The sequence below is a fragment of the Vulpes vulpes genome, chromosome 10 (genome assembly GCF_048418805.1).
Source record: "Vulpes vulpes isolate BD-2025 chromosome 10, VulVul3, whole genome shotgun sequence".
Lineage (NCBI taxonomy): Eukaryota > Metazoa > Chordata > Mammalia > Carnivora > Canidae > Vulpes > Vulpes vulpes.
Window position 1 is genome coordinate 17,267,484 of NC_132789.1, and position 21,661 is coordinate 17,289,144.

Genomic DNA, 21,661 nt, shown 5'->3' on the forward strand with positions numbered 1-21,661 from the left:
TTGCTTTCTTCTGGTGGCTTGGAACTGAACCCACGATATCTCCAAGGGGTGCCTGCATATATTTATTGTTTATCTATCTGTCCCCCAACTAGATCCTATGCTTCATGAGAGCATGTGAGCAGGGATGTCGCTTTGCACCTTTTCTACAGTTCCTAGAGCTGTACCTGGTACATAGTTGATGTTCAATAAATATTCCTGGAAGAAAGGAGGCAGCAAAAAACGTCAGGAATGGAAGGAGGGAGAGGAGGTGGGATAGAGAGGAAGGAAAGAAGAAAGGAAGGAAAGGAAGGAAGGAGGCAGGAAAGAAAGGAGGAAGCTTTCTTCTAAAAGTGGCAAAAAGCTCCATCTTGGACCTGTTACCAGCTGATACTTTCTGAAGTCCAAGTCCAAGCAAGACCCTCCTTGCTCATAAATTTTCTACAGCTCCCTGCCATCTAATGGAGCAAAGCCCCAAGCAGGGTGCATCTAGCGGGCCTTTGCTGCCCCATCTCTTCCCCTACATACGCCTGACCTCAAGCCATGTCTCCGGGGACTCTGCTGGACCTCTGTGAGGCCACCCTTCAGAGCTGACAAAGCAGGATTTGAATCCTGGCTTCTCCACAGACTGGCTGTGTGACCTTAAAGTGAGCTGCTTAACCCCTCTGTGCCTCCAGCTCCTCCTTTATGGAGCGAAGGAGACAAGTATCCTCCCTCCTTGGGCCGTCATGAAGAAGTGAAGGAGTTTTCCAGCACAGAGGTTTCTCTCTCTCAACCACAGTGCCAGTCTGGGCTGACACTTCTTGGTGGGGGGGGGGGGGGGGGGGAGGGGGGCTGTCCTCTGCATCGCAGGAGGTTGAGCAGCATCTCTGGACTCTACCCACTAGATGTCAGTCACACCCTCGTTTTTGAGGAGAAATGGCTCCAGACATTACCAAATGTCCCCTGGGCTAGGGCTGCCAGATTTAGCACTAGGCACTTTACTTCTGTTTATCTGGAATTCGAATTTAACTCGATGACCTATACGGTGTCCAGCAACCTCACCTGGGGGGCAAAACTGTTGCCCCTCTTTTATTGAGAAGAAGTAGATCCAAGTGGAAGCACCACAGGGATCTCAGTAGAAACATCAGTTGATTCTCTCACTTCCTCCAATCTTCTTAGGATGTGAAACCCTCCTCCACCATCCCGTCACACCCCTACCCTGTCCCAAGGCTGGAAGGCACAGCTCCCCAAACGCGCCCAGCTCAGCCGCTGTGGCAAGGGCTCCCCATGGCAGCTCTCATACCAGCTCCAGTTTGCAGAGGTCCACAAGAGCCTCCTCTCCAGCACTGGCCTCATCCCCCTGCCTCCTTCCCCCGGGGGTCTGTCCTCCTGCCCTCAAGCACCTGCTTTTGTCTCTTCCAATTAAGAGGCCTCCCAGGCCTAGCCCAAGGCAAGAAAACAAGGCTGTTAGTCACTTGGCTTCCGTTATCAACCTGGCTCAAGTGGCTGGCTCCTTTAATGGCAGTCGTCATGGCAACAAGAAGCCGGTCCCTGCAGCTGCCACTCTGGGAACCAAAACAAAATTAAGGGTTGGAGGCTGGGAGGAGAAAGGAGGGGAGGGCAAAGCGAGCCAGGGTGGAGCCAGAATAGAGCTGATTGGGTTTAACTGCAGGAAATCTCACCCAGGCCACCCTATCTCCTGGGCGACACTGGGGAGACAGAAAAAATAAGATGCCTGCCCAGAGGCAGCTCAGGCTAATGTGGTGGGTGTTTTCACATCGCTTATCCTGACAAGTGATCTTCATCCTCACTGGGAATAAACTGAAACTCAGACCCTTGTGAAGGTACAGACAGATGCCCCTCTAAGGCTGTGCAATTACAAGCCATCAAGTTTAGCTCCGCCCTCTTCCTCCACCTAGCTCCTGTCCTCCCCATCCGTTTTCCCTGTGCTTTTAGGATAGGACTTCCAGCTCTGCCCCTCTGCATTTGGCACCATGCTCCTTCCTCTCTGTCCTCCAGCCACTTCAGAGTCCTCTCATCACTCAAGTTCACGGTGCTCCCTCCAGCCACAAAGTCTTTGTATATGCAGTTCCCTCTGCCAGGAATGGTTCTCCTCTGTCTTCCCACCTCCTGCCTTCATCTTAAAGGTGTGCTCATCCTTCACGTATCTTCTTTTTTTTTTTTTTTAATTTTTATTTATTCATGATAATCACACACACACAGAGAGAGAGAGAGAGAGAGAGAGGCAGAGACATAGGCAGAGGGAGAAGCAGGCTCCATGCACCAGAAGCCCGACGTGGGATTCGATCCCGGGTCTCCAGAATCGCGCCCTGGGCCAAAGGCAGGCGCTAAACCACCGCGCCACCCAGGGATCCCCTTCACGTATCTTCTTAACATCACTTCCTCCAGGGCGCCTTCCTGGGCCACCTTGACCTTGTTGTATGTTCTTGTGGTGCCAAGTACCTCTCCTTCACACCTTGGCGCAAAGGCTGTCATAATCCTCTGAATTACACTCAGAATGTCTATCAGGATCTGTGTACCAAAATGGGAATGTCAGCCCTAAGAGGGCAGGACTTCTCTTATTCACTGCTGCATCCGCAGAGCCCAGTCCTGTGTCTGGCACACAGACACCCTTCAGTAAATAAACATGTCAGAATTTGAACCCAGCTCTGGGTGAGCCCAATGCTCCTTTCTTGACCTGCTTCATGGTTCTGAGTCGTACTGGCTCCCAGAGTCAGCACAGGACAGAGCTTCCAGCCCCATAGCCGCTGCTGGCTTTTCTGGCTTCTGTGGCTCAGCCCAAGCTTGCAAACCTTGTCTAAAGAAACTGACTGTTAAGCCACCCTTTCCAGGAAGAATGACGGGAGGTACCTTTGGATGAGGCTATGACAGGCAGGGATGTGACTTCTCTGAACCCAAAAGATGAGGAGAAGGAAGAGCAGACTTGACTCCCAGATTTCTACGCAAAGAGTTTGCCTCCACCATTCCATTGAAGACTGGCTCTCTGATACTGGGACAAGATGCTCTCCCAAGAGGTGGGCAGAGGAAGGCAAGGAGAGAGGAGGTCTGCTTCGGTGGGGCATGGACTCATCGCCACGCCCTTAGGGGCACCCATGCTGAACAAGGGGTTCATAGAAGACTTGAACTTGTCTTCCCTTGACTGCTTCTGTGCCCTTGAGAAATCACTTATCCCGTCTGGGCCATTTTTCACCTCTGTAAGATGGAAATCATTCCATCCACAGCTGAGACTGTGGTGCCGTGGAGACACGGATGAGCACGTTTAGGATATAGAGGTAAGAGCCTGGCTCTGATGTCAGACAGATCTGGGGGGTTAAGTCCCCGGCTTTGCACCTTCTTGGCTGTGTTCTCTTGAGCAATCCACACCTCGTCTCCAGGCTTGGTTTCCTTGTCCATGAAATGGGGGCAGCCTCAGTCACCTCATAAAGTCACCGTGTACACAGGATACGGCACAGAATAGTACCCACTCTATGGAAACTCTGATTACTGAAATGATGTGCCCTGAGAAATGCAGAATTTAGAATCAGCCACCAACTTGTGGCTATAAACCTGCCTTCTGACTGCAGATCCAGGGTCAAGGACCTTTGCCCAAACTTGCGAGGTTCTGTCCCTGACCCCTTCAGGCACCAAGCAGGATGCCAAGGGGTCCCTCTGATCAAGTGATGGCCTCAGCCTTAGGCCAGGCAGAAAGCTCATTCTAAGCCCCAAACTCGGCTGCTCCCAGGACAGAGGATGCAAGCTGACAACTCTGGTCACTGGAGGCAACGTGTCCTCCACAGCTTGCCGATATTCCAAACTAGACTGACATGGGTAGGACCTCCAGGAGCATTGCACCAATGCCTCTTTCTCCAGCTGTGGAAACTGAGTCCTTGAGAGAGGAAAGGACTTGTCCAGGGCACCAAGGGAGCTCCTGGCAGAACCAGGCCAAAGGCCCAGCTGAAGCCCTGCCCAGAAGCAGATACCGAGAGGCACTGCCCTCCCTGACGCCTTGCTCCCAGGCTCTTCTACCCGTAGACCCCTTCCATTGAACCAGCAAGCCATTTCCTGAGAAACAGCCATTCCGGGGATGCCTGGGTGGCTCAGTGGCTGAGTGTCTGCCTTTGGCTCAGGGCTTGATCCCGGGGTCCTGGGATCGAGTCCTGCGTCAGGCTCCGCACAGGGAGCCTGCTTCTCCCTCTGCCTGTGTCTCTGCTTCTCTCTGTGTGTCTCTCATGAATAATAACTAAACGCTTCAAAAGAAAAGAAAACACAGCCATTCCATGTGACAATCTCCGGGGAGTACAAATTACATCTAGGTTTAAACAATGAACAAAGAGACTACAGGCTTTTAACCTGAAGGCTTTTGAGAGAGTTTCTATAAGACACCCTCCACCAACTCGTCATCAGAAAATTGCAGGTGTGCAGGTTTTGTTGGAAAGATGGTCTATCTAGATAGAGCTTTCTTCAGGTCCCACAATGCCTCTAAGAGGGCCAAACTGAAAAGTTCTGGACCTTTCTGAGGAACTCCACATCCCTCATTACGGATCCTTATTCAGAAATGCCAGAATATACAACTAGCTCTAGAGCTGATTCTTTGAACAACACGAGACATGCCACACAGAGACCTACGCACAACATGCGCCCATGCTTTCTGAGGAGGGAGGGGCAGCCACAGGTCCCCTCTTCCAGGCTGTCTTTGATGGCTGACTGCCACCATGCAGGGAGGGGCTTCTGGGTGCTCAGTGCTGACACCAGGCTGACACCCTCCTCGTGTGTGCACACGCATGCGTACACACACACACACACACACACGCAATCAGGCCAGCCCCAAGGTCTACAGCCCTCTGTGATCTCGGGCTGAGGACTCAAGGTACAGAGGTGATGCCGCTCAACAGCGATCGGGTCCCAGGTGAGGGATGTGAGGCAGCATAAGGAGGGCAGCACACACACATACAGTCACACATACCTGGTCGCAGCCTCACTCACGCACGCAGAGACTTACGCATCACACGGTCACACACCATACTCACAAAAACAGATCCACACACAGACACATGTACACGCAATACGGAGACACACTTGGTTACCTCCAGGCAGATGCACAGACAGCCTCAGACACACACTCACAGCACATGTCGGCGCCCACACAGGAGTGAGCGTGCTCCACACACAGTCCGGGCATCTACATGCTTCCCAGGAACCCACCACTGCAGGTTCGCCCCTCTCCGGGAAGTCGAGGGCTATTCGCTAAAGGCTAGACTGGGCTCCCAGCTGGCCCCAAGGAGAGTGAAGGGGGCGGAGGGGCAGGTGAACCCTGCCTGATTCGCACCCTACTGCGTGTCGGGGGTGGGGGGGTGGGCAGGGGTGGGCAGGGGTGGGCGAGGGGAACTCGCCTGCCAAGACGCCCTGGCACAGGCCCACAGATGGTGCAACCCAATGACCAGGGACTTTCGGGGAGGGAGTCCCCAAGCTCCTGGGGGCGGCTCTAAGGACTGAGACTTGTGGGGAAGGGGAGATGGGGGGTGTTACCCAAAGTGAACCGTTCCCTTTTCCCGAAGTCTGGTCCTCCTTCTGCAGCCCTACCCAGCCCCTCACCTCCCAGTAAGTCCAGTCAGCCCCCAGGTGCTTGCCTCCCCTTAATGAGACCCACCCACCTGCTCCTCCACAAGAGGGGGTCCTACCCAGACACGCCCGGGTGTGCCCCATCGGGGGCGGCCCTCCCGCTGCGTCCGCCCCTACACACAGCAGCCAAGCATCGACCCCGTACCTGAGGCCCCCACCCCCAACTCACCCGCCTCCAGTCCTACCAGGTGAGCCCCACAGCTCAGGTGGCCGCCCCGCTGCCACGGGCCCCCACCCCTTTGGAGACCCTTCCCCCGGGGGAGCTCCGGCGGCTCCCTCCGCAGGGTCGCGCCCCCGGCCACCCCACCCCCGGCACCTACCTCCTTCTTGACAGTGCGCAGCAGCCTCTGCCGCGTGTCCGCCTCTGTGGGACGAGACGGGGGGACGGCGGGTCAGCCGAGCGCTGGGGGCGGGGGCACGGGCCGCCCTCCCGCCGCCCCCGCGCCCCGCGCCCGCTCACCCGCTTACCCGCGGGGCCCGAGGCCATGGCCGCGCGCGCTGCGTTCCCGACCGGGCGGCGGCGGCGGCGGCGGCGGCGGCGGCGCTCGCTCGCGGGCTCGGCTGCAGCAGCCGCGGCGGGGCGGGGCCGAGGGCCCGGTGACGTCAGGGCCCCCCGCGCGGCCGCCCCGCCCCGCCCCGCCCCGCCCCGCCCCGCCCCGCCCCGCCCCTCCCGAGCCGCCGCCGCGCGGCCGGGCGCCCAGCGGGAGGGTCCTCCGGGCCGCGCGCACGCCCCAGGCCTCGCCCGGCCCCGCCCCGCCCCCGCGGGCAGCCCCGCCCACCACGCGCGGCGCCGCAGTCCCACCCCCTGCGGGGCGGGGCGGGGCGGGGCGGGGCGGGGCTGCGTCCCTTCCTGGACGTCCGCTCGGTGCCAGGCTGGAGGTGGCCGCGGGAGCCGGTGGGACTGTTCCTGACGCTCTCTGGGCCTCAGTGTTCTCATCTCTAAAATGGACAGAATATGGGACGCCCGGGTTGCTCGGCGGTTTGGCACCTGCCTTCCGCTGGGGGCGTGACCCTGCGATATTACGAGATAGCTGCTCTATTATTATTAATCATTAGTATTATTGTTATTATTGAGAATCTTGTTCTTTGGCTTTCTGTTGACTCTCACTCGAGATTTATTCATTTGTTTGATAAGTATGATTTGAATAACTGCTTAGCAAGGCTTTATATTCAGACTCTCTAAATCTTTTGTTGGGGGTGTGCCTTTCTAGAGAACTCTGGACCCTGAATGTGAAGGTACGAAACCAGAAATCGGTTGTTTGGTTAAATTCTTTCTGTGGAATTTCTCTGTTCTTATCAATAGTTTAACTTCAACCCCCAGACCTACGTAAGAGATTTTCACGTTAGGCTCTTCAATCTCTTGTCCTTGAAATACCGAGTCTTTTGGCAGAGATTCTTACGTGTCCCAGAGTACCCAAAAGATGAGTGACTCCACTTTTTCCCCTCATTTTGGCCACTGAAGATTTGCTTAATGTCTTTCTCTGATTTATGTTTATCTCACGTTTGTACTAATAATGTTGGACCTAATGTTTATCCTTTCTTTCTTTCTTTACACATACACACACTCACGAGACTATTCTGGACTTTGGTGCAGGGGCCGTTTATGGGTGAGGCTTAGTCATACCAATTCCCTTTCATTCTTGATTTCTCTCCCTATTACTATCACTCATCTCCTGCCACTTTAGCTCAACTCCTAGACTTGCTCATGACTGAAATGAAAGCTGGAGTTTTTGAATAAAGAAAAGGAAATGCCAAAAGAAAGAAAGCTGATAAAATTAGAAAAGAGGAGAATCCCTCTGACCACTTAAACATATATTTGTATATATGTATATGTGTGTGTGTGTGTGTGTGTGTGCTTGGTATACATACCATATACATACCATATACATACATGGTATGTATGTATTATATATGCGCGTATATATTTCAGTGGTATTATGGAAACTCAAGAATTTCATTGCTAAAATAATTTTCTATGCCAAGTGAATACCTATTTGCATTCGCTTTCATAATTATTTCTATAATTGGTTCTACAAGTAAATGCAGAGATAGCTGCATAGGCTTACTCCTACCACCTGCTTAGTACAGATATACAGAGAAGGCAATACTACATATTTAAATTATTCTTCTTGGGGATCCCTGGGTGGCTCAGGGATTTAGCGCCTGCCTTTGGCCCAGGGCCCCATCCTGGAGTCCCGGGATTGAGTCCCACGTCGGGCTCCCAGCATGGAGCCTGCTTCTCCCTCCTCCTGTGTCTCTGCCTCTCTCTCTCTCTCTCTGTCTATCATAAATAAATAAATACATCTTTAATAAATAAATAAATTCTTATTTTCTAACAAATCGTATAATCACAATATTGGAATGATAGCTCACTTAGTCTTCTGTTCCTGCGTTCCAACACCCGGGTCCTTTCACAGAAGATAGATGCTCTCGCGCAGCCCCGGTGGCTCAGCGGTTTAGCGCCGCCTACAGCCCAGGGCGTGATCCCGGAGGACGTCAGGATCCCTGCACGGAGCCTGCTTCTCCCTCTGCCTTTGTCTCTGCCTCTCTCTCTCTCTCTCTCTCTCTCTCTCTCTCTCTCCTCTCTGGGTATTCTCAGGAATAAATAAATAAAATCTTAAAAAAGAAAAGAAAATAGATGCTCTCTGAGAATTAAATGGTCAAATATAGAGAGGTAGATGGCTAAATGTAAGTGCTATTTGAATAAATTTGCATATGAAAGGACCTCAAAAAACTTCTGTTAGAAAAATCTATAAATCATTTTTATCTGAGATGACTCCCTTTCTGTACTCATGCCAGCATCTCTGGAATCAAAACAAAAGTTCCAAAGTTTTCAATAAGATCTTCCTTCTTAGTTCTGAATCAATTGGTTATCCAGTTACTAAGTTATCTGTTTTATATGGAAGGATTTCCATATTTTGTGGATGTAATTCTTAGGACCTGATCAAAATGCAGAAGAAGAAGGGGAATGGAAAAGATATTTAGCTGGGAGGAAAAAAAAAGAAGAAGAAAGAAAGAAAAAAGAAAAATAGAAAATTTGGATCAGTAAAGATGCTGAATTAGATAAATATGTTAGAAATTCTAGGTCATTAAAATATACTGTGTTACTAGAGCTAGAGGCTTTGATTGGTCTTGTTCTTTGGAAATTCCAGTCACATGGAAGAAAATCTCCACTGAAATGTCCCTAGAACAGATACTGATTAAAACATACACTGTTTCACATTTCTTTCTAAAGAGATTTTCTTTAGTTAATTTTGGCTGCCTTTTGAGTGAAGCCGGAGACTACCATGGGATCATCGCTCTCAGAAAGCCAGGAGTCCCTGAAGTCCCTAGTCCAACTGTGATTGCATTACCTCTGACACAGAAATGCAAAGCAACAATAAACTCAAGGGTGCTGGCCACTGATGTTTTTTAGTTCCTTACCTACTAGTGTCATCTTCAATAAATCAGTATGTAGAGTCCACACTCTATTTCTTTAAAGAAATTCAAAGTAAATATAGATGATTTTCAGGTATTACTGATTTTCCCTAAAACTCAATGATTCATTTGTATTAATACTTATAAAGTAAAAAAAAAAAAACTTATAAAGTGCTACGTAATAACTGGTTACTCTAGTTAAAACATTTTGGGAATTTCAACACTTGTTAAGGAACATGTCCACCAGTGACCAGGGTGTAGACTGATGCTATCAACATATATTAAATGAGTAATATTACCTTACTTTAAGAACTCCCCAGAATTATTAACCCCCTCCACACACACACACACACACGAGTTTCATTTTTCTTCATTGTGTTCTAGACCCATGTTCTTTTTATGAGAATTCTAGAAGATTGGAAAGAAGAATAAACAAAGAAGCTACAGGTTGAAATATTATATTCTAGGTTCAGGTACAAAGAATCTAATTTCTTTTACTTTTATTGGAGCTCAATTTGCCAACATACGGCATAACACGCAGAGCTCATCTCAGAAGCGGGCCCCGTGCGTGGAAGGGAGCGACTCCCGTGGTGGGGTCGCCAGCGCCTCGCTCTTCCCGCTCCTCGTCCGCACTGGCCCGGTGGGGCGACCTCCTGCCTTGACTCAGCGCTCCTGGGAGGCTGCCTGGGCTGGGCCACCCGCTGCTCCGGGCTCCTCCCGCGGCCCCGCCCCTCCGAGGCCCCGCCCACGGGACCGCCCCTCCGAGGCCCCGCCCCTCGGCCCCGCCCCCTCCGCCGCCACGCCGCGGGCAGCGCGCTCTTACCCAGCCCAACCGCCGTCTTCACCGTCGCCGCCGCCGCCTGGCCGCTGCCGGCGCCCGGGCAGCCCCCGCCCCGGCAGCCTCGGCCCCGCAGCCCCGACCCGGCAGCCTCGGCCCCGCAGCCCCGACCCGGCAGCCCCGGCCCCGGCAGCCCCCGCAGCCCCCGCAGTCTCCGACGGGGCAGCCTCCACCCCCTGCCCTGCGCGCCGCCTGCTGGAAGGGGCTTGACCCCTGGACCCCGAGGTCACCCCAGCTGAAGCAGAGGCTTAGCCAGACTGAGTCACCCAGGTACCCCAAGAACTTAAAACTCCTATTAATGACCTAAGAGCCATGAAAAATGTTGTATTAACAGGGATGGTTAATAATTTCTCAGCCTTCTAAGGAATCTGTAAGGATTAGTCATCTGAATGTTAAGTGACAAGTACTTAGGCTATTTAATGAAACCTCCATCCAGGATTTTAAAAATCCCCTTTCTCTCTTAGGTAGACATCTTCTTTTAATTAAGCAAACGTGTCACTTAAACTACAAAACAGTTACGCTTGCCGATGTCTTAGAATACCTAGAGGACGTGATTTTCAGGTGTTAGACTAGGATATTTGGATGTAAATTTTAGGGCATCTAGGGCCAAGTGTATTTTACTTATTTTTAATTAAAATCCAATACACATGTAGCGTATTACTTGCTTGAGAGGCAGAGTTTACGGACTCAGTTGTCTATAACAAGGACTCAGTAGTACATCATGTGCCCTCCTTAGTGCCCACCACCCAGTCACCCCATCCCCCAGCCCACTTCCCCTGCAGCAACCCTCAGTTTACTTCCTAAGTTGAGACTCTCTTCTGGTTTGTCTCCCTCTCTGGTTTTGTCTTGTTTTGTTTTTCCCTCCCTTTAGGGCCAAGAATATTTTAGAGACATTTCTGTAATCATTACTTCTGCCAATTTAAATCACTTTATATCAGATATGAGTAAAAAGTAATTGCTCTGTAACGGCACCAAATGTTTTTCTTAAGTAAGCTGCTGTTAAAAAGTTGTTGGTTTTACATAATTGATTTTCTGCCTCTTCAGGACACTATCCCTAGAGTATTTGGGTGCACAGCTGAGTGCACTCAAAATAATCCTTTAAAAACTTTACTTTGGAAATGTACATCCTCTCTGGGTTCCTGGGTTTTTGAAGGAATGAGGTTACATACAACAGGACAATTCTAGAAGTCATGATCTGTATTTCCACTTATTTCCCAGGATCACATTTGTGCCAGTACCACACTGTCTGGACGGCCACGGCTTTGTAGTACAACCTGAAATCTGGCATTGTGATGCCCCCAGCTGTGGTCTTGGTTTTGAATAGTCCCCTGGCTATTTGGGGTCTTTTCCGGTTCCACACTAATCTTAAGATGGTTTGTTCCAACTCCCTGAGGGAAGTCCATGGTATCTTGATAGGGATTGCATGAAATGTGTAAATTGCCCTGGGTCGCAGGGACATTTTCACAGTATTCGTTCCTCCAACCCTCATGAGCACGGAGTATTTTTCCATCTCTTTGTGCCTTCCTCCATTTCCTTCAGGAGCGTTCTGTAGTGTTTAGGGTATAGATCCTTCACCTCTTTGGTTAGGTTTCTTCCTTAGGTATCTTACGCTTTTGGGTGCAATTGTAAAAGGGATTGATTGACTCCTTAGTATTCGAGGGTCTTCTAACAGCAACCTGTCAACAGCTCTTTCTATGTCCACTTATTTCCCAGGTTCTACTGTGGAAACGCCGGAATGAGAACCGTGTAGACAACCTGGGGACACCCGCCCTGGAATGTGGGTGAAAATGCTTAATTTAACATCCCCTGTGGCACACACAGAAGTTGGAACGGTCCGTGGCATCATTAGAAGGTGACATGGAAATTCATTCGTTAAATAGCCTCAAGAAATCTTGTCCAGGGGGCACCTGAGTGTTTCTGTCAGCTAAGTCTCTGCCTCCTGGTTTTTAGCTCTGTTCGTGACCTCAGGGTCATCAGATTCACCCATATTCAGCATGGAGCCTGCTTCGTATTCCCTCTTCCTTTGCCTCTGCCCCTCTCCTCCTTACACTTGCTCTTTTGCTCTCTCCACACACACAAAACAGAATCATTATTCAGTTTTGCTTGGGGGCCATTGTTAAGACAGACCTCCTAAGCCGTATTGTTTATGTTTCATGTGTCCACATCTTAATTTAAAAGGTCAGTCATTAGTCTGTGGCCAAAGTAGTAAAATCGCATTGAGAACTCTAAATTGGTCAGATTTAGTGAGAGGGCTTGTGGGGCTAACATTTGGACATACAAGTCCGTGTTAAATATTTGCAAAATGTACTCTTTTTTCTTTTTTTTTTTTTCTTTTTTTTTTTTTCTTTTTTTTTTTTTTATGATAGTCACAGAGAGAGGGAGAGAGAGGCAGAGACACAGGCAGACGAGAAGCAGGCTCCATGCACCGGGAGCCCGATGTGGGACTCAATCCCGGGTCTCCAGGATCGCGCCCTAGGCCAAAGGCAGGTGCCAAACCGCTGCGCCTCCCAGGGATCCCCCAAAATGTACTCTTTTTAAACATTTTTACTGCAGTTCAATTTGCCGGCAAATTGAACGCTATAGCAAAACACCCAGTGCTCATCCCGCCAAGTGCGCCACGCGCCCCCGCACACCACCCCCCGCCCCCCCGGGCCACATCATTACCCATCACTGGGTCGCCCTAACCTCCAGCCCAACTTCCCCTTCCACTACCTCTTGTTCAGTTACCGGAGTTGGGTATGTCTCCTGTTTTGTCACCCTCACTGATATTTTCCCTCATTGTCTCCATTCCCTTTATTCCCTTTCACTAGTTTTTATATCACCCAAATGAATGAGACCATATCAAGTTTGTCCTTTTCCGATGGACTTACTTCACTCAGCATAATCCCTCCAGGTGCGTCCACGTCAGAGCAAATGGTAGGTGTTTGTGGTTTCTCATGGCTGAGTAATATTCCCTTGTAGCCGTGGACCACATCTTCTTTATCCATTCATCTCTCGATGGACCCCGAGGCTCCTTCCACAGTTTGGCTATTGTGGACATTGCTGCCATAAACATCGGGAGGCAGGTGTCCCCGCATTTCACCGCATCTGCAGCTTTGGGGTATATCCCCAGCAGTGCCATTGCTGGGCCGGAGGAAAGATCTGTTCTTAACTCTTTGAGGAACCTCCACACAGTTTTCCGGAGTGGCTGCACCAGTTCACATTCCCACCTACAGTGCAAGAGGGTTCCCCTTTGTCCGCGTCCTCTCCAACATTTGTTGTTTCCTGTCTTGTGACTTTTCCCCATTCCCACCGGTGTGAGGTGGTATCTCCTGGGGGTTTGGATCTGTAGTTTCCTGATGGCCAGCGATGTGGGGCATGTTCTCATGTGCTTGTTGGCCGTGTCTCTCTCTTCCCCTGTGAGATTTCTGTTCGGGTCTTTTGCCCGTTTCACGATCGGATTGTTTGTTTCTCTGCTCTTGAGTTGAGTATGTTCTTTATAGATCTTGGACACTAGCCCTTTGACTGAGCGGTCGTTTGCAAGTATCTTCTCCCGTTCTGTAGGTTGTCTTTTACTTTTGTGGACTGTTTCTTTTGCTGCGCAGGAGCTTTCGATCTGGCTGAAGTCCCAATAATTCCTTGTTGCTTTTGTTTCTCTTGCCTTGGCGGACGTATCTTGCGAGATGTTGCTGTGGCCAAGTTGAAAAACGGTGTTGCCTCTGTTCGCCTCTCGGATTTGGATGGATTCTTGTCTCACATTTAGATCTTTCATCCTTTTTGAGTTTTTCTTTGTGTGTGGTGTCAGAGAATGGTCTAGCTTCCTTCTTCTGCATGTGGATGTCCAATGTTCCCAGCACCCTTTTTTGAAGAGACTGTCTTTTTCCAGGGATAGTCTTTCCTGCTTTCTCAAATATTAGTTGACCATAAAGTTGAGGGTCCACTTCTGGATTCGCTATTCGGTTCCATTGAGCTATGGGTCTGTTTTTGTGCCACTACCACACTGTCTTGATGGCCACGGCTTTGTAGTACAACCTGAAATCGGGCCTTGTGATGCCCCCAGCTGTGGCCTTCGTTTTGAATAGTCCCCTGGCTCTTTGGGGTCTTTTCCGGTTCCACACTAGAATCTTAAGATGGTCTGTTCCAACTCTCTGAAGAAAGTCCCCGGTATTTTGATCGGGATTGCGTGAAATGTGTAAATTGCCCTGGGTAGTATGGACATTTTCACATTATTAATTCTTCCTCTCCATGAGCATGGAACCTTTTTCCTTCTCTTGATGCCTTCCTCGATTTCTTTCAGGAACGTTCTGTGGTGTTTAGGGTACAGATCCTTTACCTCTTTGGTTAGGTTTATTCCTGGGTAGCTTATGCTTTTGGGTGCAGTTGTAAATGGGATTGACTCCTTAATTTTCGAGGCTCTTCTAACAACAACCTGTCAGTCAACAGCTCTTTCTATGTCCATTTATTTCCCAGGAGCTGCTGTGAATACAACCCAACCAGAATCTAGCAGACAACCTGGGTACACCTGCCCAGGAGCACGGCCAAAGCTATTTGCCATCTTCCACAACAGAAAAGTTCAGCCAACGGATGAAAGCCCAGAGGGTAACATGAAAATTGATTCATTAAATAATAGCCTCAAGAAATCTTGTCCTAGGGGCACCTGGGTGTTTCTGTCAGCTAAGTCTCTGCCTCCTGGGTTTCAGCTCTGGTCATGACCTCAAGGTTGTCAGATTCACCCATATTCAGCATGGAGGCTGCTTCGTACTCTCTCTTCCTTTGCCTCTGCCCCTCTCCTCCTTACACTTGCTCTTTTGCTCTCTCCACACACACACACACACACACACACACAAAGGAATCCTTACTCAGTTTTGCTCAGGGTGTCGTAGTAAAGACAGACCTCCTCAGCCGTATTCTTTGTTTCACGTGTCCAAATATTAATTTAAAAGGTCAGTCATTAGTCTTTGGCCAAAATAGTAAAATCGCATTGAGAACTCTAATTTGGTCAGATTTAGTGGGAGGGCTTGTGAGGCTGACAACATTTGGACATACTAGTTTGTGTTAAATATTAGCAAAATGTTTTCTTTCTTTAAACATTTTCACTGCAGTTCAATTTGCCCGCAAATTGAACGCTTATAGCATCACACCCAGTGCTCATCCCACCATGTGACCCCGCCCCCCCGCCCCGCCCCTCCGCTGCATCACTGCCCATCACCTGGTCGCCCCAACTGCCCACACACCTCCCCTTCCACTACCCCTTGTTCAGTTCCCAGAGTTCGGTCTGTCTTCTGTTTTGTCACCCTCACTAATACTTTCACTCATTTTCTCCATTCCCTTTATTCCCTTTCCCTAGGTTTTATACTCCCTAAATGAATGAGACCATATCAAGTGTGACCTCTTCCGATGGACTTACTTCACTCAGCATAAGTCCCTGCAGGTCCGTCCACGTCGGAGCAAACGGGGGGTATTTGTCATCTCTTGTGGCTCGGTAACAATTCCATTGTAGCCGTGGACCACATATTCTTTATCCATTCATCTCTTGATGGACCCCGAGGCTCCTCCCACAGTTTGCCTACTGTGGACATTGCTGCCATAAACAGCGGGGTGTAGGTATCCCCGCATTCCACCACATCTGCACCTTTGGGGTAAATCCCCAGCAGTGCAATTGTTGGGCTGTAGGGAAGATCTATTTTTAACTCTTTGAGGAACCTCCATCCACACAGTTTTCTAGAGTGGCTGTACACATTCCCACCTACAGTGCAAGAGGGTTCCCCTTTGTCCGCATCCTCTCCAAATTTGTGGTTTCCTGTCTTGTGACTTTTCCCCATTCCCACTGGTGTGAGGTGGTATCTCATCATTTGGGTTTGGATCGGTAGTTCCCTGATGGCCAGCGATGCGGGGCATGTTCTCCTGTGCTTGTTGGCCGTGTCCATGTCTTCCTCTGTGAGATTTCTGTTTGTGTCTTTTGCCCGTTTCACGATTGGATTGTTTGTTTCTTTGCTCTTGAGTTGAATGCGTTCCTTATAGATCTTGGACACCAGCCCTTTGTCTGAGAGGTCCTTTGCAAGTATCTTCTCCTGTTCTGTAGGTTGTCTTTTACTTTTGTGGACTGTTTCTTTTCCTGTGCAGGAGCTTTCAATCTGGGTGAAGTCCCAATACTTCATTGTTGCTTTTGTTTCTCTTGCCCACGCGGATGTATCTTGTGAGACGTTGCTCTGGCCAAGTTGAGAATGGGTGTTACTCGTGTTCTCCTTGAGGACTGGGATGGATTCTTGTCTCACATTTAGATCTTTCATCCATTTTGAGTTTATCTTTGTTTGTGGTGTCAGAGAATGGTCCAGTTTCCTTCTTCTGCATGTGGATGTCCAATTTCCCCAGCACCATTTATTGAAGAGACAGTCTTTTCTCCAGTGCGTAGTCTTTCCTCCTTTGTCGCATATCAGTTGACCGTAAACTTGAGGGTCCACTTCTGGTATCGCTATTCGGTTCCATTGATCTATGGGTCTGTTTTTGTGCCACTACTACACTGTCTGGACGGCCACGGCTTTGCAGTACAACCTGAAATCTGGCATTGTGATGCCCCCAGCTGTGGTCTTCGTTTTGAATAGTCAGTCCCCTGCTATTCGGGGTCTTTTCCGGTTCCACACAAATCTTAAGATGGTTTGTTCCAACTCCCTGAGGAAAGTCCATGGTATCTTGATAGGGATTGCATGACATGTGTAAATTGCCCTGGGTCGCGTGGACATTTTCACAATATTCGTTCTTCCAGCCCTCATGAGCACGGAGTATTTTTACGTCTCTTTGTGCCTTCCTCCATTTCCTTCAGGAGCGTTCTGTAGTGTTTAGGGTATAGATCCTTCACCTCTTCGGTTAGGTTTCTTCCTAGGTATCTTATGCTTTTGGGTGCAATTGTAAATGGGATTGACTCCTTAATTTTCGAGGCTCTTCTAACAGCAACCTGTCAACAGCTCTTTCTATATCCACTTATTTCCCAGGATCTACTGTGGAAACGCCAGAACGAGAACCGTGTAGACAACCTGGGGACACCCGCCCTGGAACGTGGGTGAAAATACCTAATTTAACATCCCCTGTGGCACACACAGAAGTTGGAACCGTCCGTGGCATCATTAGAAGGTGACATGAAAATTCATTCGTTAAATAGCCTCAAGAAATCTTATCCAGGGGGCACCTGAGTGTTTCTGTCAGCTAAGTTTCTGCCTCCTGGTTTTCAGCTCTGTTCGTGACCTCAGGGTCATCAGATTCACCCATATTCAGCATGAAGCCTGCTTCGTATTCTCTCTTCCCTTCCCTCTGCCCCTCTCCTCCTTGCTCTTTTGCTCTCTCCACACACACACACAAAGGAATCCTTACTCAGTTTTGCTCAGGGTGCCGTAGTAAAGACAGACCTCCTAAGCCGTATTGTTTATGTTTCATGTGTCCACATCTTAATTTAAAAGGTCAGTCATTAGTTTGTGTCCAAAATAGTGAAATCGCATTGAGAACTCTAATTTGGTCAGATTTAATGGGAAGTGTTGTAAGTTAACATTTGGACATATTTGTCCGTGTTTAATATTAGCAAATAAAACTCTTATTGTGTTTTAAGAAATAGAGCATATTCTTGACGTTAAGGTTAGGTTGATATCATAATGCAGCATATACTATAAAAACCCGTCACCCTATCGTTTGGCACAAAACGTCCACAGTTATTCTCACCAACATCAGTGTGGAACATTTATTACAAGAAAACGGCGTAGCGATATTATTATCATTGACGTCGACCACTTCTATTAAGAACTGCGCTGCATTTGGGTGTGTTTTGACATATGCATAATATTTTGTAACCCAGGACCCTGGGATCATGACACGAGCCAAAGAGAGATGCTCAACCGAAGGAACCACCCCGCTGACCACATTATTACGGCTTTTAAATTCGGGTGAAGATGACCCACAAGGTTACATCTGTTTCAGGTGTACCACCTATGATTGGCACTTACGTTCATTGAAACTGCACTCACCCCAAGCATAGATTCTTTGGGTCCCCATAGAGCACTAATACCATTCCATTGATCATATTCCCTATGCTGGACCTTTCACCCTGTGACTGCTTTGATGTACATGTGGAAGCCTGCCCTCTCCGCTCTTTTTCACAACTATGGTTATTTGTAAATGGTACACATTCGGTATTTAAATCTCTCCCATAATGGTTGATTTTGATAACGACAGATTAATGAATAAAAACAACAGAGTAATAGACTAAAAAAGAACAGATGAAGGATTGCCCAACATTGCACAAGCCCACCGTCTTTTGACGGTTGAAATCAAGTGCAAAACCATTCAAGAGACATGACAGCATATGTGGATCTACAGAGGCAGAAATGGTTTTGGAAGAGGTCAAGAAGGTAGGAACATGGGGCTGGGTTTCACAACGAGCTCTATGAGAGAAGGGAACCCATCATTGGAATCGATGTGCCCATCAGTTCTCTTTTACACTGATTATTTCATGATACTTAAAGTTGCCATTGCCTTTTTTAAAGTTTTTATTTGAGAGAGACAGAGAGACAGCAGGAGAGAGCATATGCAAGGGAGAAGGGCAGAGGGAAGGGGAGAAGCACAACCCCGCTGAGCAGGGTGCCCAAAGAGGAGATGGATCCCAGACCCTGGGACCTTGGCCTGAGCTGAAGGTTTTTCCTCATCCACCAATGACGGCCTAGCAGTAGCCTCGTTACCATGCAGGCTTCCCCTGTATGGATGTAAACACTGATCTCACTAATCCCTGAGCACCACAACCAATGCACTGATACTCTGTGTCCTCCTAGATCTTGCCAAGGCTGTGGCGTCTGAGTTTGAAGAATCCTTGAAAGACTCTCCACCCACTTCTATGGGAAGCCTGCCCCATTTTACCTGTATTAGAAATGTTGCTCTCTTGGTTTTCCTCTTTTTGAAGGGAATGCACATATGGTAAGGAACAGTGTATTTTTTTGGTGTAAGTACCATCTTGGTGGGGTGTTGGGAGGGGAGGATGTAAACTGTGCAGTAGGGGACATTTGCTCAGAAGCACTTTTCCGCCTTGAATTCTGAATTTGGAATTGCTGCTTCAGTCAACCTGGGAGATCTATCTCCCAGGAAAAGCTCATGCTTTCTCCGTGGGTGCAATCTGTGCTTCCTTTGGGGGCCTTTGACTTTACGACACTTGTTCATTTGGTGTTCAGTACTCACCAGAGAATCAATGACAAAGTATACACATGAACTGACCCCCATCTTCTCCTCTTTTGTGTAACTGCAGGTCACCTCAGAAAGCAGCGAAACTGGTGTGTATTCTGGAATCATCAGTCTCTTGCTTAGGAAAAACTCTAAATAGTAAGGCAGATGGGGCAACCTTGCTGTCCTCACACCCAGACACCCTTGCTGTCCAGGCACCCAGATTCCATGTTCCTAAGGCTTGGGAGTGTGTGAGATAGGCAGCTTTCCCAGGTGAGAAAAGAGGTCCGTGTTTCTACATTCCTAGGAAGCCAATGTATTCTCTGTGCGTGGAGTGGCTGTGAGTGCAACAGGCTTGGGGGAGGTGACTTGTTGACTCTATGCAGTGTGTGAGAGAGAGACAGACCGATAGTGAGAGAGAGAGGATAGAGACAGTGACACAGAGAAATACAGAGAAAGTGAGGAGGAGAATGAGTGAGGTAGACTCCCCAGCAGATATGTCCCACCGACACCACAAGATGGACTCAGTCGACATTCTTAAAAAATAACAAAAAACAGAACCTCCTCACACAGTACATCTTAGAGTCCTCAGACCGTGGGTGGCCCAACAGTGCAGATCGGCCCATGCTTGCTAACCTAGTGCCTCCATGTTCTCTAGCCCTCCATTCGTAATGAGCAACAGTCCCAAAATTACTCTCTTATTTTCTTCTGTGCTTTTACTTATTTATTTGAGAGAAAGGGAGCAGAAGAGGTGAGAGGGGCAGAGGGAGGGTGAGAGAAACAGACCATTTGCTGAGAAGGGAGCCCCAAACTAGCCTCAATTCCAGGTCCTAGACAGCCTGACCTGAGCTGAAGGCAGACTCCTAAATGACCGAGCAACTCAGGAATCTCTACCTGAGGTATTCTTGAGCAGCATGACGAATGTACTGATGGATTCTCTGTGTCCTTCTAGTTTCATCCTTGGATTCATTCCTCATAACAAAATTCATGGAAAACATCAGTGAGGAAGAACAAATCAGTATCGTCAAGGTGAGCTTCAGTATCATTAACGGAGGAATGAATGTTGCTTTCTTGGTTTCTTTCCACACAAATTGTGATGATGAAAATCAGACAGTGGCTCTCTGAGGTGAAATACATAATCTTCCTCTTGAGAAAAGGGCTGAGTGGTTGCCCCTTGCCAACCGTTACCTTATTTCAGAGGATGTTTACCATTGGCAACACCAAAGCTGGAAATAAACAGCGAGATGGGGTACATTCCCTCAGCAGTGGTTTCTCCTGCTTGGTTGAGTGATCCTGTAGTCAGCATCTGAATGAGCTGGAGAGACACATCCTTCAGGAAAAGCAGCTTCCTCCAGGTGTCCTGTCATTTATTTGGGCACCAGTGTGTCAAACATGATGTCCCTCCCATCTGGCTTCCTTAAGTTTTTGAGAGCAGTAAAATCAGTGCAGAGTAAGAGGGAGCTGAGCCTCATGGTGTTCTCTCTTCTGTACCTGCAGGTGGCCTCAGAACTAGTGACAGCGGTACGTACCCTGAAGCAGTCTCTTCCTGTCTTTAGTCAGGAGCGCCAATCTGATTCTGGGTCCTCACTGGAATGAAAATCACAGGTGTAGTGAAATAAACAAAAACCCAAACCAGAAAACGGGTCTTCCAGGTGGAGACCCATGGACATGTTTTCACAAGCAAAGGGGTAGAATTCAGGTAAGGAGTTTGTGTCCATAGAGATAGCGGGAAGTAGAGATACGTGGACGCCAGGGCTCAGTGAGTTCAGCAACTCAAAAACTGGGATCCACTTCTGGGTTGGCAAGGTCCCTGCTCAGCATGTCTGGGGTGTGGGGCCCCACACTAAACCAGTACCTACCTAGGCTCTAGCCTGCATCAGGAAGGAAAAGTGTGAGCTTCTGAAGAGGATGAGGTGTGCCCCCTCTGCCTCATTACCAGCCCATGTGTATGGGGTCCTCTCCTCTGCTTAGAAGCAGCCCCTGCTAGGATTCCTCTAGGACCTGAGTGCAGACCTTCCTGTCTGAGTGATGCCAGGACCTCCTGTAGTGCCTGCCTCATGGATAGGAGCCCAGAGACCAACAGAAATGAAGTCAGGTCAGGCCAGCAAATTCCACTGCAGGAACCCCTAGGCCTAGGGCAGGGAGGTCACAGCTTCCTCATTTTTGGATCCTAGACCTGAGCTATCCAAGGAGGCAGCCGATAGCCAGACATGCCTGCATATGTGGAAATTCCTTACAGTCAATGAAGTTACACATTTCATCCCTCATCATACCAACCACAGTGCCAGAGCCCAGTAGAGCATGTTGAAAACACAGATCATTTCCATCATCATGAATGGCTCTCCTGGGCAGCTGCTCTGAGTCTGGCATAGTGGCTGCACATGGACCCCATCTAACCTAGCAGGTGTCCACCACCCATCACAGGTGGATCCAGGTGGATCCATGTCCACGTGAGAGCTATCATGATCTTGTGGAAATGGGGAAATGCCAGGTGAAGGGGCATCCTCTCTCTCTCTCTCAAGGAAGGTTTGCCAGTGTGGTCAATGTCTTGGTGAAGGGCTCTAACTCCCAAGAGCCCAGGGAAGGTCTGAGGATCCCAAGGAAGAGCAGGTGTCGACAGGTGTTCCAAAGTGGCCTCAGTTGGAGTAGCAGGAACAC

The 21,661-nt window shown here is 49.1% G+C and overlaps 2 protein-coding genes across 2 annotated transcripts in view; both read right to left on the reverse strand.

Annotated features, from left to right (window-relative positions):
* Nucleotides 1-6,191, reverse strand: part of LOC140594280 (small G protein signaling modulator 1-like) — a 49,631-nt gene extending 43,440 nt beyond the window's left edge. The window contains exons 1-2 of the mRNA XM_072725189.1: nucleotides 6,046-6,191; nucleotides 5,898-5,941 (exon numbers count right to left, since the gene is read on the reverse strand). Of these exons, the coding sequence (XP_072581290.1) occupies nucleotides 5,898-5,941; nucleotides 6,046-6,064 (63 nt within the window). The 5' untranslated portion in view covers nucleotides 6,065-6,191. The remainder of the gene's footprint in view (nucleotides 1-5,897; nucleotides 5,942-6,045) is intronic.
* Nucleotides 6,192-17,308: 11,117 nt separating this feature from the next.
* Nucleotides 17,309-21,661, reverse strand: part of LOC140594266 (uncharacterized) — a 45,400-nt gene continuing 41,047 nt past the window's right edge. Inside the window, exon 11 of the transcript XR_011995030.1 lies at nucleotides 17,309-20,590. The gene's annotated coding sequence lies outside the window, so the exon portion shown is untranslated. The remainder of the gene's footprint in view (nucleotides 20,591-21,661) is intronic.